The sequence below is a fragment of the Dermacentor silvarum genome, chromosome 2, assembly GCF_013339745.2.
Source record: "Dermacentor silvarum isolate Dsil-2018 chromosome 2, BIME_Dsil_1.4, whole genome shotgun sequence".
Taxonomy (NCBI): Eukaryota; Metazoa; Arthropoda; class Arachnida; order Ixodida; family Ixodidae; genus Dermacentor; species Dermacentor silvarum.
In genome coordinates, this window is record NC_051155.1 from 83,061,997 (window position 1) to 83,081,167 (window position 19,171).

Sequence of the window (19,171 nt, forward strand, 5' to 3'; positions counted from 1 at the left end):
GTGAGGCATTTCGCTTCTCCCTCACTCACATCTTTGTAAACAACGAATCATGGAGAAAAATGGAAGAGATGATCACTCGATTTCACGAATACGTTGCAGACAGCTACCCAACAGCTGCCCAACAGCTGCAGGCATTTCAGTTGTGTCGCTGCAGTCACCCGCATCCTCTACTGAGTAATCATGATCAGTGCCAAACAAAATCTCGTATGAGGAGTTCATCGAGGATTTTCTCATGTGATGATCATCGCAAGAAGACGACGCACAAACGCACAGCAAGCATGATGATGACTACCACACAGCCAATTTTACCATTTACTCTCTCGACACGCCGCAGGAACCATGTGCATGAACCGTCTGACGCATTCACACCGTTGACTTGTACGCATGGCTGACCGCAAGGTTTCGCGTCACGTGACTGATACTTTCATGGCTGTAAGACAACGCCACGTGTCAAGCGCAACTACTACTTATTCTGATGAAGCTAATTCGACTTGCTATGCGACAATAGGTCAGAGGGAAACCACCAACAGCATGTGCTCTTTTCACGAGGAAGACAATACTCTTTCAGGAGCTATGGATGGGCCATGTGCATTTGGAGACGAAACAATTTCTCAACAAAAAAAAACTTTTTTCCGCGTACAACACCCCAAGGAACCGCTGCCATTGCAGAAGCGTCGCGAGCCCTAAGCGTCACACTCTGCTATATGACAATAGCACACATTCATCATGTCGTCGCAGCAGACTCAGAATAGTCTTCTGTGAAGCCTGATACAATGCTTTTGCCACCAGACAAGTCTCCCACAAGCGAGCAATGCACCAGCTACCCACAGATTACCGCGTCGATTTGCAATACAAATCAAAGGCCAAATCTAATGGAAACACAACATCAGCAACTCCCGCCGCAACACCAAAAAGACCAACATCAACTCCACCAACAGTTTCAGCAACCACTACGGTGACTTCGGCACAAGAAACGAAGAAGAGCGTCTCCGCAGATGCGGATGCGACACAAAGAAAAGTGAACTCGCCAGCCAACTAACGCCGAGGTGAACCCAAGTACGCTACTATTGTAGAAAAGAACTTCACGAAGGAACTCTTCAACGCCGCCACTCAAGACTGCATCTATTGAGAGGACAACTGCGACGACACCGCATGCGACGGCGAAAAGGACGGGTGCCATTTTCTCGCCCTAGACACCTCGAACAACGAGCAGTCATTTCAGAAAACGCGTGCGAGGTTTGTTAGAAAAGTATCCAACCTTATTTTTTGCGAACACCTCATGGATACGAAACAAGCGCGCTTGCATCAGACAACCTTGAACATTCGTGCGCATGCGCGAATTTTTCCCGCTTGCCGATAGCGTCAGTCGCTGAGACGCAGCGTTTGAGTCGTAGTGCGCAGTGCTCTCGTGGGTTCTTTTATTGCAAGGAAAATTACAGAGCGACTGGAGCAGCGCTACTGCGTCAAATTTTGCCACATACTTGGCGACAGCCAAATGGAAACCATTCAGAAGATTCAGACGGCTTTCGGTGATGATGCTATGAGCAGTGCACAGATTAAGGAGTGGTACAACTGGCTTAAAGACGGCCGCACATCGGTCGAGAGCGAGCCACGCTCCGGTCGGCCATCAACGTGCAGAAATGTCCAGGGGTGCTATGCGGGATGCGCCGAGTTTGACGAAACACGGGATCTTCACGAGCTCTGGCGACGCCCGAAGATGAAAGATCAAATGGTAACAAGACAATTTTTGTCCGTCGGCACGCCTACAGTTTCGTTGGTTTATGTATAGATTCACTCTGGGGGGCTATCATCTGTTGGGTGTTGCCATATGGGCGGTCGACAAATTGGGGCTGACGTCATCATACGGTCGGTGCATGGTCGTGCCTTCTTTCACTTGTTTGTCGTTCCACCGAGTTCATTACAGGCACAAGCAAGTGATAAAATAAATGCATTTAGTACAACAATCTTAGTCACATTATTGTGGGTTATAATCATTTTAAAGTTTACAAGATGTACAATCAATGTGTATTAGACTAATTTGTAGTTTAATACGTTTCGCGTTATACCACGAGGGGACGCTCGTCCTCCTATTTTTTTCTCTGGATTCGATTGGCGCGGCTCAATACGTACTTGCTCTAGCATTTCCGAGCACCGATTGGTGTGCGATTGGTTTTCTCACTGGGGTTTCAACAGATCGCTCGTTGCGCTTTCTCTTTCCTCTGGATTGGATTGGCGCGGCTCGCTACGTGCTTGCGCTCCCATTTCCAAGCACAAATTGGTGCGCGCCTGCTTTTCACAATGGGCTTTTAACAGATAGCTCGTTGCTCGCGCTAAAGAATGGCTGCGAATAGGTTGCCTCGATGCGCGCGCGCGCGCGCGCGCATCGAGGCATTCCAGCTGCTCTAGCTGCGAGACGAAGTGAGCGTCGGCTAGCGCCTAAGTGGTTAGCCGCACCCTTACCCTGTAAGCACTCAGGAATTCCGGTAAGCACTCATACAAAGGTCAGAAAACTATGCTTTATTTTCTCTTACGTTGCGATGCACCTTCATACTGGCAAGCGTAGAGCGATGGCTTCTAACAACCGCAGGAAAGAGTCTTTATACTGGGTAGCCCGAGCGATCGGTTGATTTCTAATGGTATCTTCGACTGGTCGCCTCGAAGCGCTCTAGACCGCTCTCGCGAGCGGCGTTGTCTTCGGCTGGTTGAAAGAGGGTGCGCGCCTTGCGTTCGGCTGGTTCTTTTCGATCGCTCTCCTGCCGCGTCGAGCGCTCTGAGGCGCTCCGCGCCCTGTCGTCGGAGCAGTCGTCGAGATAAGAGCGTTTCCAGCAACGTCATCACAGCACAGCATCGCCGTTCTTGGCGACGGTCCACCGTACCCTAGACAACCTAGGCCACAGCATGCTGGCGGCTCAACGAACGGTTGTCCCATGCACCGGCGCATCTGCCGGTTTAGCTTTGGATAGGCGAAACATCGGACGTTAGCAGTAGTCACGTGGTTTCGCATCTGCCATTTCCTCCTCCGAGAGCGAGTCACACGTTCGGCTTGCGCGCTTGTCCTCTACCTCTGAGTTCGGGGAACGCCGGATCTGCACGACTCTACTTCGGGGGATGGATGCGACCAGTCGAAGATACCATAAGAAACGTAAGAGAGGGTATTTGCAGCGCACGTGGCCGTTGACTGATACCACACCCATCCCAGGTGGGACTCCAGCATCGGTGCAGTTACCCTGTACTAGAGCACTGCACGGGTTCGGGCTTACCCGAAAGCCCGGGCCCGGCCCGGCCCGTGGGCCGGGCCGGGTAGAACAGTTTTTTCACGGGCTCGGGCCGGGCTCGGGCACGGCGTGTCTTTTAAATGCGAATGCATTTCTTAGTCGGGGCACGTCAGGCGTCTGTCGGTGTGCGCGCGCCGGCAGGTGTTATCTCTCCGCTCTCACTCCCTCTCCCATAGCAACAGCTGCGGGCGCGCGCGCTTATCCTAGCCCCTAGTAACCGGAGCACGTGCTGCGGGCGGAGTAGCGGAGAGTGAGTGGAGAGGAGGAGCGCGCTCTGGCGTGTGAGGGCGCTCGCATCGCGGGAACTCGGCGGAGCTCACGCGGCGCTGAGCCGTGCTCCCTCAAGGGCTGCAGAAGATAGCGCCAACCTTTCCCTTTCCCTCAAGAACCACTTATCATCATCATCATCCCGCGTGTGTGGAGAGAGTGTAGGAGAGCGTAGGTGCAGTGCTTCGCCGCTCCTTCTCTCGCCGTTCGCTCTCTCTCGTCCCTGCGCCCCACACTCCCGTTTGCTCGCTCGCACGTAAATGGAGTGAAGCGCGCGCCTCACTCTCGACCGTTCGCTGGCAGGGCGCCTCTCAAGGCGATGGCAGAAGTCGGTGAAGGCTAATGTCTGACGGCAACGGTACCCCTAGCAAGAAGTGTAATACAATCCAACCCGAGCATTACACCTCTCGCTGGAGGTGACGTCACTGCAGTTGCTTCAACGTCATCATCAACCAGAGGAGAAGAAGCGGAAGACAAGGCTGCGAAGCGAAGAGCGCGTGATGCCGAACGCAAGCGAGCGAAGCGAGCTGCCGATTCCGAACTCCGTGCTAGGGAAGCCGCTGCGAAACGCCAACGCCGAGCGGAATATCCGGAAATGTGTCGTTAAAGAACATCGTCTTTGAAACTGCGTTGAGAGCAATCGCCAACTGCAGAGGATCAACACAAACAGGTGCTGATGAATGTGTAAATAAATGGTTACGGTACAAATCCTCGTCTCGTCATTAATTTACGCCATTGAAATTACTACGCCGTGTACTCTCGGCGCAAGAAATGCATTCGCATTTTTTGGTCTCGGGCCGGGTTCGGGCCGGTTTCGAGTCGGGCTCGGGCCGGGCTCGGGTCTAAGGTAAAGGGGTGGCGGGCCGGGCGGGTAACGCACATTATTTCCGGGCCCGGGCCGGGCCCGGGTCTCACCACAAAGGTTTTGATCGGGCTCGGGCGGGTAGCCCAACGTAGAAACGGGCCCGGGCCGGGCCCGGGCTGAAAAAATCGACCCGTGCAGTGCTCTACCCTGTACCCATCGCTGACGAGGTGGCGCTTCACTTTTTAACAATAACATTCTATTTTTCTTGCGCGTGAACGCCCGTGATGGGGTACACAAAGTTCACGCTGTGGTTGACTATCTCCCAATGCGGATTGAGGCATGCCCCGTTAGCATCCACTAAATTTGGGATATATTTGTATGCGGCCAATTCGTCACTACGAATAATGGTCCCCGGTTGAACATAGGCTGCAATAATAGCGCCTAGCGTCGCCGCCTTTTGTCGGTCGACCTTGAAAGTCGCAGCACCCCTCTGGTCGCGCAGAACATATGCCGAATAGCCATGGGCAATCATCTTTCACACCGCCGTAATTTTGGCAGCTCGACGGAAAGTTGTCGCCCGACATTAGGCGACCTCAATTGTACTTTTGCTCACCGCGAAGAAGGCACTCGTCAATTTGCGCTATCTACCCGGGGCCACCGAGTGGATATTGCGCCAGCAGCTCGTCCTTCGCGATCTTACGGGGGCCTCCTGCTTCTATAGAGGAAACAAGTCACCGGTCCTCTCCTTCAACAGCCATATGTCTACGCTTTTGGATCACGCAGTACGGGAACCAAATCATTTGCCGCCTGGAGAGGTGGTCGTTCGGACGGCGGAGGCGGTCCGTGTTGGCGAAGTAACTTCCTTCGCCTCTCTGCCCGTGCAGTGCAGCGGTACCGTGTAACTGCGAAAACTGATGGCGATGCGAAAACACCGGAAGGCAGCCCGGCGTCCGTTCTGAGCCTTCCAATATAATGTGACCACTTCGCCTGCGCAGGTTGGTTGTTCCGGCTGGAACCCCAGGTGCTCGCAGGTGCCCCACTACTCTGATGACGACGCCGGACCTCGCCTGGGGCAGGGGCGTGATGAACGAGCAGCGCTTGAAACAAGAGAGAGCCGAAGCGATCGCACAAACTTTTTCTCCGCAGCCTAGTCACACCACTCTGTGCTCGGAAAACATAATTTTCCCGCCACGCTGTCTTCGCAGACGACGGCCTTCGCCTAACTTGTCACACAGCTAGCGCACTGACGTTTTGGAAAGGCAAAAAAAATCACAGCATATCCACGGGGTGAATGATGATGAGTGGGCGAAGCTCCGGAGGGAATCATCGGATGTCTCGCTTAAGGGGACGCTAGCACAAACGCGTTAGAAACGTGCAGTACTCTCTAGTAAGGGGGAGCGGCCACAGCGTCTTACGCAGCCATTTACACATGCCGGAACGTGCACCGCGTTTGCTGACGCCATCACATGACTGCTGAGAGAGCATACCCCCCGTATTCATAAACGCTCCTCGACTTGAACTTGACTTGCCCCCGCCTTGGGCAGCGCGTTCGAAACGCGTAGAAGGTAAGGCGGAGAGGCCACAGCGTCTTACACCAGCTTCTTACACGGGCCGTAACGCGCTAGAAACGCGGCCTTTCGTTAATGTTGGGTATTTATTGCCATCGTGGTGCGTGTGTCTATGTGCGCTTCGTGGCGTAGTGGTTAGCTCCGCGCGTTCGGAAGCGAGGGGTCCCTGGTTCGATTCCGCGCTACGGACACAACTTCCGGAATTTTTTTTTCATAAAACGCCGGAAGCGTTCTCCGGAAGCCGGAAGCTGGCTTCCGGAAGCGGAACCGGAAGTGGAAGCGGAAGCGGAAGTCGGCTTCCGGTTATACTATACGTATACATATATATGTATATATGGGTATACATACATATACGGACACACAACGCCATCTATTGAGCAATTCATAAAACTAGACGTGGCTACCTACTACGACGGGGACGAACGGGTGCCGCTATAAGGAGCTTCGCCCCTAAAATGACGCGAAACTCTACGTCGGTCATGTAGGTGAATGGGTCCAGACGGGCATATTGACGCTTACTGCCGCTGGATGCGATGACACATGCTGCTGCTGCCGCCGCCATGTTCACGAGTTCAACTCGAGGGGGGTTACGCGATGTACGAGTTTGGCACGAGTTCGCCTGTCAATCAAAACCATAGGTCACGCCCCGCGCGAGGCATGAACTCTCGTGCGCGCCCACCACGGTTGGGCCACGCCAACTTTTTTTTCGGCAACAGCGACGTGGTCCGGAAGTGAGAGGCATTAACACTCTTGACCGGCGAAATAAAACACGCACAATGCACTGTCATCTGTGTTGTAGTGAGCACCGCTATCAAAAAAAAAGCGTCGACGTTCGCTGGCTGATGCATATATCTTCTTGGGCTGTGATGGCCCCACAACACGGTTCATTGTCTGCACTGTGGTGACGTAGCGCACAGCAAATAATTATCGGCAGGTCACTGCAGCTGCTTGCAAGGCGTCGATGCGCCGCGGTGGACGATGATCCTGAGCAGTACTTATATAGTGTTTTCCAACGACAACGTATCGCAGCTGTCATTTGAGATGGCTACTCTTTCATCAGTTATGATTGTAGCCGCAGTGTCGCAAACACACCCAGTGCGATGGCATTTCTTCATCAAAAGCACGGCACACTAAACAATTGCAACACCTTCCTGCGTTCGAAGTCTAATTTCTTAACTGCACACAAGAGCCCCTAATCCGCCGAAATGTGATTGCTGCGCTGTCGTTACGATATCCATCTGCGATCGCTGTTAGCTCAGCAGCAAAGGCAATCGGCAAGCACATTGGAGTGAACAACACAATCAAACTCTGCGTGTACATGCGCACGGAGGCACCTTCACTGGGTAAGCGGTGACAATTAAGCGATGAATTGCGTCGCTGGCCAGCACGCTTTTCCTCGCAATATATCGCGGAGACATCGCGCACGCAGATAAACTAGTGCATTTACACTGTGCTGCGTCACTACGGACCCTAGAATACCGCACAGCAATTTCGCAGCGACAGCCGTTGCCCCCGTCTCTATGGCTAGAGTTAATAGCCGCCTCAGTGAAAGCACCTGCTCTGCACAGCCATGTAGCAGCGCCGTATTGTCATTCACGTAATAGACATGGAATGGAGAAATCATTGTCATGAATGACTTTATGCGTCATTATCGCATCGATTTTATCGAGAATAGCCCTGCAGCGCCCTTGGCGACTGCTCCCCGTATGAAGTCCCTCATGCGTGCGACCCTTTAGAGTGTATCCGCTTGTAAGCTTTCGCCTCAATGTCGCCACTCGCGGCAAAAAAGTGCAAAATTTAATAATTCACTCGATGTCCGTTTGTCATCACAAATTTATAGCATTCAAAACGAAAAACCGATACATTAAGAAATAAAATACAACAAATAAATGTTGTATTTCAATGTATTCAATTGAGGGAATGTGTAGGTGCAAGAATGCACCGCATGTGCCCCGTTCGCATTCGAAGGAGGATAGACAGATAATGCCCGAAAGACGAGGCACGCCCTTGGCGCGCCCGAGAAAGGCGTGGCAAGCGGCTCACGGCAAGTGTGCAGATAGACAGCGCGACAGTGACGGTATTGCTAAATTGCGATAATACGTTGATAACAATACGTGGCGCTGGCGCGTTTTGTTGTGCAGTCCTGTTTGCTTGAAGCACGGAAGAACTCCGCCGCGCAGGGTGCGCTCATGTTGTCATACACGGCTTTATCTCGACATTTCTTTTTGCCTGCTGTTATTGCGCGTTCCTTGCTATCTCCGTTCACTGACTGCGATCTAGCAAACTCGGGTAAAGCTCGTGCGAACCAGAAACTCGGCGCATCCTGCATAGCACGCCAGGTCACTGCCGAAGTGAACGCTGTGGTGATGCGGGACCGTCATGTGACTATACGAGAAATGGCGGAATAAGTGAGCATCAGCACGTTTTCTACACATTCCATTATGACCGTAGATTTGGCCATGGAGAGAGTTGCCGCGAAATTCGTGCGGAAGCTGCTCACGGTGGAGCAAAAGCATCTTCGTGTTGAAGCCTCACAGGCATGCTGGATTCCAAAAACAGTGAGGCCGACTTCATGAGCACCATAATCACTGGTGACGAGTCTTGGGTGTACGCGTATGACCCGGAAACCAAATCCCAGTCGTCACATGTGGAAGCATTCCACGTCACCAAGACCAAAGAAGGCCCGCCAAGTGCGAAGCAACGTCAAAGTGATGCTGACTGCTTTCTTTGACTCCCGCGCTGTGGTACACCACTAGTACGTACCACAGCGTCAAACAATCTCCAAAGAGTACTACAGGGATGTCCTCCGTCACCTACGTGATGCTTTGCGGCGTAAGAAACCGCAGTTGTGGTCAACAGGAAATTGACGCATCCATCACGACAATGCTCCTGCACATTCTTTAACAGGCTCCTTACTCTACTGATATGGCCCCCAGCGACTTCTGGCGGTTTCCCAAAATGAAGAGGCCACTGAAAGTTGCGCGATTTCAGACAAGAAAGGAGATTATGGCTGCAACGACAGCTGAGCTAAACTCCATTCCGAAAGAGGCCTTCTCGGAATGCTTCCAACAATGGCAGCACCGCTAGGAGAAGTGTATGGAGTCCCAAGGGTGAGGGTGATTAGGGTGAGGGTGATTATGTTTGCAACGCTCCAGTTACACCAGTTTTTTTTCGGCCAAAGGTCGGATACCTTTTTAACAGATCTCGTATCTAGAACCATCAGAAACGAGGAAATTCACGCGGCAACGGTACCTCTTATTAAGACTTGGAGATTGACTCCAACCAAATAAGGAAATTTACTAGCCCGACGTTTCGGAACCAATTCGGCTCCTTCTTAAGGAGGTATTCTTCAGCGGTTGCGGTGTGCCGCGTTTGAAAGGTGCATCGTAAGAAAGGAGAGGAAGGGGGAGAGAGCGTAAGGTGCGGAGACACTTGACAGGGCACCTGTTCTAGACCGACGAAAGAGGTGGGGGGGGGGGGGGGGGAGCTTCGGCGTCGCTGGTCGGCTGGGTTGACCGTTACCGGGCGCCCTTTAGTCGCGGGAATGCGTTGACGAGGGAGGGGGGGGGGATGAGTTGTTTTAGTGTTGCTGACCTAGAGCGGGGGGTCCTTTCTTCCTTTCGTCGCGTCTGCAAGGCCATGAACATACGAAGACGGAAGCATGCCCTTCACGCGGTTTATATTACCAGCCGTGATCTGAATGTGCCATGACTCCAGTAGTAGCCTTTTTCGCCAGTTTGTCTCTGTTTGAAGGATTTGGGTTTCTTGGAAAGAAATCTTGTCGTCGGCGTCATCGGAATGTTCGGCGACGGCGCTGCGTATTCGATTGAATGTTCTGACGTCATTTTCATGTTGTCTGATTCTTTCTTTTAGATTTTTGGTTTCCCCGATGTACGACGCCGGACAGTCGGCACAGCTGATTTTATAGACGACGCCTTGATTTTTTTTTTATTTGGTGGACGGTCTTTTGGTTTAGGAATGAGGATATTCAATGTGTTGATCGGTTTATGCGCGACGTTGAGGCCTTGTTTTTTCAATATTCGGCCGAAAGCTTCGCTGGTACCTTTGACGTATGGGGTGGACACTCGTTTCTGTGGTCGGGAGGGGGGGGGGGTCAACGGTTGGAGATCTCGTAGTTTGTTTTTTTCTTTTTTGTTGTCGGGTTGTTTTTCGAATGAATTACGTTGTATAGCCGTTCCTTTTGAGTTCGTTGAGAACCGTTCTGCTTTCTATCTTATGATCTGATTCCAATGTGCAATGAGTTTCTCTTACGTGTGCGCAATATCCTCTTATGGGTACGTCTTATGTGTGCGCAATATCCTAAAGAAAACTAGCAACGTGCATCCTTTCATCCACACTAGTTTGAAGAGCAACTACCGTTCCTGGTACTTCATGGCGCTTGAACTGTACGCACTTGTAACAGGAGCCGAACGTGGACTACGATCAGTGTTCACGACCTACGGCGCCGGCAGACGTCGTCCCGAACACTGCAGTCAGGCTCGGCCACGAAAGTTATGCGAGAAGCAACCGGACAGCTGCATTTTTCTATGAAGTTGCCAAGGGCTGCGGAGTCATCTTGAGACATTGGACTAACGGCACATTCTTATACTGCATAAGAATGGATAGTTGGGCGAGTTGGTACGGTAACATATTCTTGATATAAGCGCGAAGAAGACACGGACGGAGGCGGAAAAAGACAGGACAAGCGTCTTCTTCCGCCTCCGTCCGTGTCTTCTTCACGCTTATATCAAGAATATGCACATTCTTATGCTTTTCATTCATCCACCCCTGCACTACGACTCTCTCGGGGGAGGGGGAGGTGTAACGAACCAGACGGTGCGGTGCAACAGTGGGGAAACAGGAAGATGAATAATAAATGACTGTTCGCGACCATGTTTGTCGCCGTCCGCAACCTCTTGCTCGCGTCACACACATGGACACACATGGACACACACACACACACACACACACACACACACATATATATATATATATATATATATATTGTACTGTGAAATAAGGAGCAGTGGGGATGTGTCTGTGAGAGAGAACGACGAGAGAGATAAGCCTTGTGTCGTGCTCGATCGGCTGTGCTACCTCTCGCTACTTTATCGTGCTAGCCGCGAACGCTGACTTCCCCAAGTGCTTCGTAACATTTGGTGGAAGGTGCTGGGCCTGTTGCAAACCTGGATCTCCGCAGCCGGACAATCCCTGTCACATCTCCCATGCCTGAGGAGACTCGTCCTACCGATCCACCCCCGGCACCGCCTTCAGTCGTCTGTCCTGGTGCGCCACGCCAACGGGATCCTCCCGTATTCAATGACACTGACGATCATGATGTAGAGGACTGGCTGTCATCGTACGACCGAGTGAGTACCCACAACAAATGGAATGACACTGACAAGCTTGGTTACGTACCGTTCTACCTGTCCGGGGTCGCCCATCTTTGATTCCGCAACCATGAGGCTGACTTTTCTACCTGGACAGCATTCAGAACGAAACTTCCAGAAGTATTCGGTCGCCCTGCTGTGCGTAAACTTCGGGCTGAACAACAGCTTCGCTGTCGTGCTCTACAAACGGGCGAAAGCTTTACCTGCTACATTGAAGATGTAGTTGACATTTGCCGGCGTATCAACCCAGATACTTCCGAGGATGACAAAATTAAGAACATATTGAAAGGCATAGACGATGACGCCTTCCAAATGCTCTTGGCAAAGAATCCTCAGCTGGTCAACGACCTCACCTCGTTTTGCCAGAGCTATGAAGAGCTACGCAAACAACGGCTTTCTACGCGCCGAGCTTCCGCTCCGGACGTCGCGCTTTCAGCTCTGGGTGACGGTGTCAGTGCTACTTCTTCCGGTACAGCAATCTTCGACCAAATCAAGCAATTTGTACGAGAAGAAGTGGCCCGCCAGCTCTCTCTTCTGCCCGCCAGACAGGTGTCGGCGTTATCCTTGCATCCTGATCTCCGTCAGGTGATACAAGACCAAATCACTAGCGCCGTGCCACTTGATCATCAACCGCCTCCTACGCCTGTTCCACTTACCTACGCTGCCGTTGTCCCAAATCCAAGGCCTCTGTCTGCATCTATTCAATCCAGACTTACCAGCGCTTTTCCCTCACCTCCGCAAGTGGCTGCAACATATGCGCCTCCAAGCAGCTACTGGCCGCCACAGCAGCCCGTGCGCCCACCTCGCCAATATATCCATCAGTCTCAGTCCGCTGTTCTCGATCCATGGCGCACTCATGACAACCGCCCTATCTGTTATTTTTGCGGCCTGCCTGGGCATGTAGCACGGTTTTGCCGCCGGCGCGGGTGGTATCCTTCGGATTCTCCGAGGGCACCAAGCAACGGTTTCGACTCTTCGTTCCGTTCCACTTCTGCCGCTCAGCAATTGCAAGCCTCACCTCCTGCTTCCCGAACCTTCAATACCCGTCGGTCTCCATCACCCCGTCGGCGTTCTCTGTCGCCGCTTGTCCGCCGCCCTGAAGCTCTCCGAGAGGAAGACTAAGGAACGCAGTTCCGGAAGCAAGAACTGCGATCTCAACGAACTGCTCAAGACCAAATTTTTTTCCTGCGAACGTCCTTGAAGTTTATGCCGAGGACATTGTCGTCCATGCGCTTGTAGACACGGGAGCAGCAATATCAGTGATTTCGAATCAGCTTCGTCTTCAACTAAGAAAAGTCGCGACGCCATATTCTGCTGTTTCATTACGCACAGCAAGCGCGGCGCCGATTGAACCTTTAGGGAAGTGTACCGTGCGTGTTCTTATAAGCGGCACTTTATACCGTGTTGAGCTTGCTATTCTGCCCCGCTGCTCCCATGCCATGATTTTAGTATGGGACTTTCTGTCATCTCATCGTGCCGTTATAGATTGTGCCCGTGCTGAACTCGCTCTGTAGCCATTCGGCCCCAACGTTTTTGAAGACACTGATGACGCTTCCGGTCGTGTGCTCGGCACCGCCGACACCGAGATTCATCCATACTCTGCCGCACTTGTGCCAGTATCCTGCGTTGGGTTTTCCGACTCCACAGTTCTTTTCACGCTGTCTAAACTTGTTGCTCGCCGTCATCCCTTCGTGCTTCCTTTTGCCCTTCTTGCCATTCGACAAGGTTCCAGCGCACTTTATGTATCGAACCTGTTTCCTTGCACTGCTAGACTTCTCCACGATGAGTGTCTTGGTTATGCTGATGCAATCGAGCCAAGCTTCCTTTATGATGTGCCTGACGACCCGGATTCTCCTCAGGTTGACGCTATGGCCCTTCAAGTTTCTCCTCCGACGCCGCCATGTGACCCAACATTTTCCCGATGTATTGATCCCAACCTCACTCCAAGTCAGCACGCCCAGATCGCCAATCTCCTTGACCGCTTTCGCACTTCATTCGACCTCCAACCATCTCCCTTAGGTCGCACTTCCACTGTTGTCCATCACATCGACACCGGCAACCATGCGCCTTTACGCCAGAGGCCGTATCGTGTATCCGCCACGGCGCGTGACGTCATCGCTGAGCACGTTGGAGACATGCTCCAACGCGGTGTCATACAACCTTCGCACGGTCCCTGGGCTTCTCCTGTTGTGCTTGTCAAAAAGAAAGATGGCACAATTCGCTTTTGCGTGGACTACAGGCGCCTCAATAAGATCACCCGCAAGGACGTTTATCCATTACCTCGCATTGACGACGCGCTAGACTGCCTCCAAGGAGCCGAATTCTTCTCATCTTTAGACTTGCGATCTGGGTATTGGCAAGTGCCTGTGGCTGAGTCAGAACGCCGAAAAACGGCCTTCATCACACCCCACGGTTTATTTGAATTCACCGTGATGCCATTTCACCTGTGTAATGCGCCTGCCACATTTGAAAGAATGATGGACAACATCTTCCGCGGCCTCAAATGGCAGATATGCCTGTGTTTCCTGGACATCGTTATCTTTTCACCGGACTTTCCTTCCCACTTACTTCGACTTGAACGCGTCCTCACATGCGTAGCCGATGCTGGCCTCCAGCTTAACTTGAAGAAGTGTCGCTTCGCCGCCCGGCAGCTGATCATCGTCGGCCATGTCGTGTCGAACGAAGGTGTACTCCCTGATCCGGCGAAACTACAAGCTGTTGCCCAGTTTCCGCGACCAAAGACCTTGAAAGACCTGCGCAGCTTCATTGGGTTAGCGTCATACTTCCGCCGTTTCATCCGCAATTTCGCCAATATAATAGCACCTTTGACGCAGCTTCTTGGTGGTGACCACAACATGTCGACCTGGTCACCAGATTGCGATGCGGCATTCACGAAGCTGCGTTGTCTCTTGACGTCTCCCTCAATCCTACGCCATTTCGACCCAAGCGCTCCAACAGAAATCCATACGGATGCCAGTGGCGTCGGCCTTGGTGCCGTTCTTGCTCAGAGAAAGGTTGGCTTCGATGAGTACGTCGTCGCCTTCGCCAGTCGTGCACTCACTAAACCTGAATTGAACTATTCAGTAACTGAAAAAGAGTGCCTGGCTATAATTTGGGCCATAACCAAATTCCGCCCGTATCTCTATGGCCGCCCATTTGACGTGATTACTGATCACTATTCGCTGTGCTGGCTGTCGTCCTTAAAAGAACCATCCGGTCGTCTTGCTCGATGGGCGCTTCGACTGCAAAAGTACGACATTGGAGTGCTGTACCGTTCTGGCCGAAAACACTCGGATGCGGATGCCTTGTCTCGTTCACCACTGACAGACGAGGTTACCTCCCCGAAGGCCCCATTGTCCGAGTCTTCCCTTGCTGCCACGGATATCCTTCTGGAGCAGAAGAAAGACCCTTGGATTGTGTCAATGCTCAGTTTCTTGTCCACCGCATCGACAACCACTACCAATCGCGCCTTACGTCACCAAGCCCATCACTTCTTCATTCGCGACGGGCTCTTATACCGTCGTAACTACCTCCCGGACGGCCGCAAATGGTTGCTTGTCATCCCTCGACATCTACGTTCGGATATTTGTGCAGCGTTCCACGACGATCCCCAGTGCGCACATGCAGGTGTACTAAAGACATACGCGCGTCTACGCCTTCGTTACTACTGGCGAGGGATGTACCGATTCATCCGTCATTATGCCCGCTCCTGTCTCGTTTGCCAACACCGCAAAGATCCCCCTCGTCGTTCAACCGCTCCATTGCAGCCTTTGCGTTGCCCAGCACGTGCTTTTGATCGAGTAGGCATCGACATTTATGGACCTTTGCCAACCACATCAGACGGCAACCGCTGGGTAATCGTGGCCATCGACCATCTTACGCGCTATGCGGAAACTTCCCCTTTGTCCAGCGCTTCTGCACGTGACGTCGCCTTGTTTCTCCTGCGCCACATCATCCTTCGCCATGGAGCTCCCAGGGAATTACTTAGTGACAGAGGCCGCGTCTTCCTCTCCGACGTCATCGAGGCTCTCCTCAAAGAATGCCGCATTATTCATCGCACCACTACTGCATACCATCCGCAGACCAATGGCATGACCGAGCGCTTTAATCGAACTCTTGGCGACATGCTGGCCATGTACGTTGCATCCGACCAAACCAAATGGGACCATGTTCTACCATTTCTCACTTACGCTTATAATACCGCCACGCAGACGACCACGGGATTTTCGCCCTTGTTTCTCCTGTACGGACGTGAACCTTTTTCCACAATGGACACTATCCTTCCGTACCGCCCTGACAACACAGAAACCACTACCTTGTCTGAAGCTGCTGCACACGCTGAAGAGTGTCGCAAGCTACGCCGTACATTTACGTCAGAAGACCAGCAACGCCAGAAGTACCATCCAGAAACTTCACATGCTCCTGCATCCTATGCTCCTGGCTCGCTAGTGTGGCTTTGGGTTCCAGCCCCTACCCCTGGACTGTCACCGAAACTCGCGTCGAAGTACCAGGGCCCCTGCCGCGTGATCGAGCAAACGTCTCCAGTCAACTATATCGTGGAGCCGCTCGAGCTATCTTTGGATCATCGCCGTCGAGGACGCGACATTGTGCATGTCCAGCGTCTCAAGCCGTACTATGATCCGCCTTTCTTGTCCTACCCCTAGGTCGCCGGGACGGCTTCTTTTTTCGCGGGGGAGATAACTGTACTGTGAAATAAGGAGCAGTGGGGATGTGTCTGTGAGAGAGAACGACGAGAGAGATAAGCCTTGTGCCGTGCTCGATCGGCTGTGCTACCTCTCGCTACTTTATCGTGCTAGTCGCGAACGGTGACTTCCCCAAGTGCTTCGTAACAATATATATATATATAGTGCAACTGGCGTTGGACTGCTCCGAACCACCGTCAGATGCACTTCGCTTCCCGAAGGAGCAGGACGTGGGTTAAGGGGGCTCCCCAACAAGAGCTTGCAACCTGGTGAACGTGGTTTCAACAATGTATCTGGGATTTCAAAGATGTGCGACGTAATGCTCGTAATGCTCTCGCATTACACTCGCATTTACCGCTAAATCGCCACTGAACTTTGTTTCATCTACTGGGCCCTCCTCTAGAGCGGTACCCCTAATTAATACATTATCACTGCGGTTGTCGCCTACTAAGCTTATTATGGATCGTCTGCACAATGTTTTTTTTTTTTTCATTTGCGTGTTCTTCGATCAGTGCGCTCTTGTTCACAGCGAGAATGCTTATTCATGAGCGATGGGTTCTTTTACAAAAGACCATGTTTTCTTCCTCGGAGCGTTGGCGTTAACGATGGCAGCTAAATGTTTTCGAAGATCTGAACCTTTGAATGACTTTAATTGGGGCTGACCTGCTTTTATAGGAACTTTTACTCAATATGGCCGGTTAGGGGATCTCCTTTAGGATAAGTAATTGTTTCTATGCTTACCTCTTGTTCTCTTCTTTATGTTGTTATCGACGAGCAGGATATGTTTCTGGTGGGTCAGAAAAAGCCAGGCTTCACCAGCGTCTGTGAATTGAACGACGAACGCCAACAACCCTGCGACGACAAGGAATTTGCCGCCGGCGGTAGCGAATTCGTGGGATGGACAACGGGCACAACGGGCTTACCTAAATGCGTTCAGAGGCCAGAGAGTCTCTTCTTGGGAAGTATTTTGCGGCATGCGTAAGTCTGCCAATTAGTTCGCCTTTTCTTTCATTTGCAAAACTACTTCTAGTCGCCCGGAGAGCACCCACACTCTCACTACCGTGACATGTGGTACAGTTAAGCATGATTAGGCTGATATGGATGGCTCCGGCAGCTAAGCATGCAAGCGATATTAACAGTGCGAGTCAGCAAAAATAAATCCTAAGACGTTTAGCTTTTCACTGCCGTGACGCATTTGAATTCTTGCTGTAGCGCGGGCGCTCGAAACACCTAAATTATCGCCGTTTCCTGTGGTCGAGAGGCTTAGCATGTTGTGACGCAATAAATGCTTCTTCGTCGCATAATGACCGCTTTCAATGAGTCCCCGATGACCTCAGTCTGCGAAACTAGCACGGTCACAGCGTTCTTTGCTCGTTTTGAGGGAACCATAGGAGACCCTCCTAGGGCTACCCCTGGCGGTGAAACCTAACTTAGTCAGTTCATCTCCTTGTAGTCGACATGTTCTACCTTATGGTGAAGCACCGCTTAACCAAGTGCTTCCCCGCAATTGAAAAATCCGCAGTTTCTCCCGAAAGACGAAGCATCGATTGCGACAGCAAATTAGGAGACAGCTATACGAAGTAAGGATAGTAGTTTTATCGGCCGTTTAAACTTAGAAATATTTGCTTACTAACTAAATTAACAAGCACGGTGCCAGCGGCCAGGCAAACATGAACACATCACACTCGATCACCGCGGACACTCGTTGTCAAGACGCTGGCTTCAGGAAGCGCGACCGCAGCAACGAGCGAAGTGACCTTCGTACTGTCCATCGTTTCAACGAAAACTTAGCGGCGAGAACACACTGCTCACAAAGGTATGAGCCGTCTGCAGAGCGCTTTCAAAATACGGCGCGCGAGACTAACGCGCCCTCGCGAACTGTACAGTTGACGGCAGAGTAGAAGCCGCACCTCCTCCCTCCTGTACTGCCTCCACGCTTTCCTCCCTTCGTGCGCCAGATTCAGTCGTGATCGCCAGTTCCTCTTGCGCCCGGTCGCCAAATACGCAGTTGGTGCCGGAGCACAATGCCGCACGCACCGCCTCCCTCCCTTCCTCCCTCCCATCTCTCCTCCGCCTTTCAGAGACGGAAGACGTCGACGGAAGACCTCCCTCGCGCACGCCAGGTTAGGCCGCGATTGTCGACTCCCCTCGCGCGCTTTTACCCGCACATAGAGCATACGGCGCGCGGCGACGACTTCACCACCGTTGTACTTTATACGGAACCTCACGGCGACGACGACGGCAGGAATGCACCTGGAGTGTGAATTTTAGTGTTGTCGCAATAAAAGAAACGTAACTATCAAGTTTACAACTGAACAATAAAAAACGATATCACATCTGTAAACTGTCCACAGTAATAATAAACGGGGGATACATTATAGATCGTGTGGAACACTCATGTGTAGGAACTTGTGTGGGTATATTGCCAAACCCCTCGTAAACATTGTGACAAATTCGCGTGAGCTGTAATATAATTTACTGTATTTGTCCGCTTGAGTTGCTCTAACGGAAGTAGTTTACGGCAATACGATGTTTCTGGTGCAGATTTACGCATTTCTAAACTTTTGATCAATTTTTGTTTGCCTCGTTAATTACTAGGTAAATAATTTGAAAACAATTTACGCCTGTAATCACAATCACAGTCTGTAGACTGCAATTTTGCCTATTAATTGCAAGAGATTTTATTCAAAATCAGTGCAGCGGTTGTCTTAATAAAGCATTTCTTAGTTTTACAGGTATTTTAATAATTAGCATTGGGGTCGGCCCCGGAGCTTCCACTTAATATATGTCCTCGCCGTGCGAATGCGCCTGATTCTTGCCTTTTCCAACGTGTTTGTGCCGTTGCAGCGCTCTCCAAATTCTTACCCCCGGGGACGTCTTTCTCGGCGACAGCAATATCTCCTGTTTACTGATATTCAGCATGTGGTTATTGGCACTTCACGTAGGATCTGCAATTTTGGTCAGTAAGACTTGCAGAACCATCCCAGAAGACGTCATCGAGGCATTAAAGGACTGCGAGGTATTTGCGTTTTCGCATCTTTGAATGGAAGCTATAGCGTCGGACGAATTAGGCTGATTACTGAACGGTCACTTGACCAGTTACTTTCGTGACTGGCCAATGCACAAACACGGGGTAATCTAAATCGTAGAGAAATGGGAGAGG

At 51.6% G+C, this 19,171-nt stretch overlaps 1 protein-coding gene across 1 annotated transcript in view; it reads left to right on the top strand.

Moving 5' to 3' along the window:
• Window positions 1-19,171, top strand: part of LOC119440192 (luciferin 4-monooxygenase) — a 182,258-nt gene that overhangs the window by 11,358 nt on the left and 151,729 nt on the right. Inside the window, exons 3-4 of the mRNA XM_049662804.1 lie at window positions 16,787-16,986; window positions 18,856-19,027. Coding sequence (XP_049518761.1) covers window positions 16,787-16,986; window positions 18,856-19,027 — 372 coding nt within the window. The remainder of the gene's footprint in view (window positions 1-16,786; window positions 16,987-18,855; window positions 19,028-19,171) is intronic.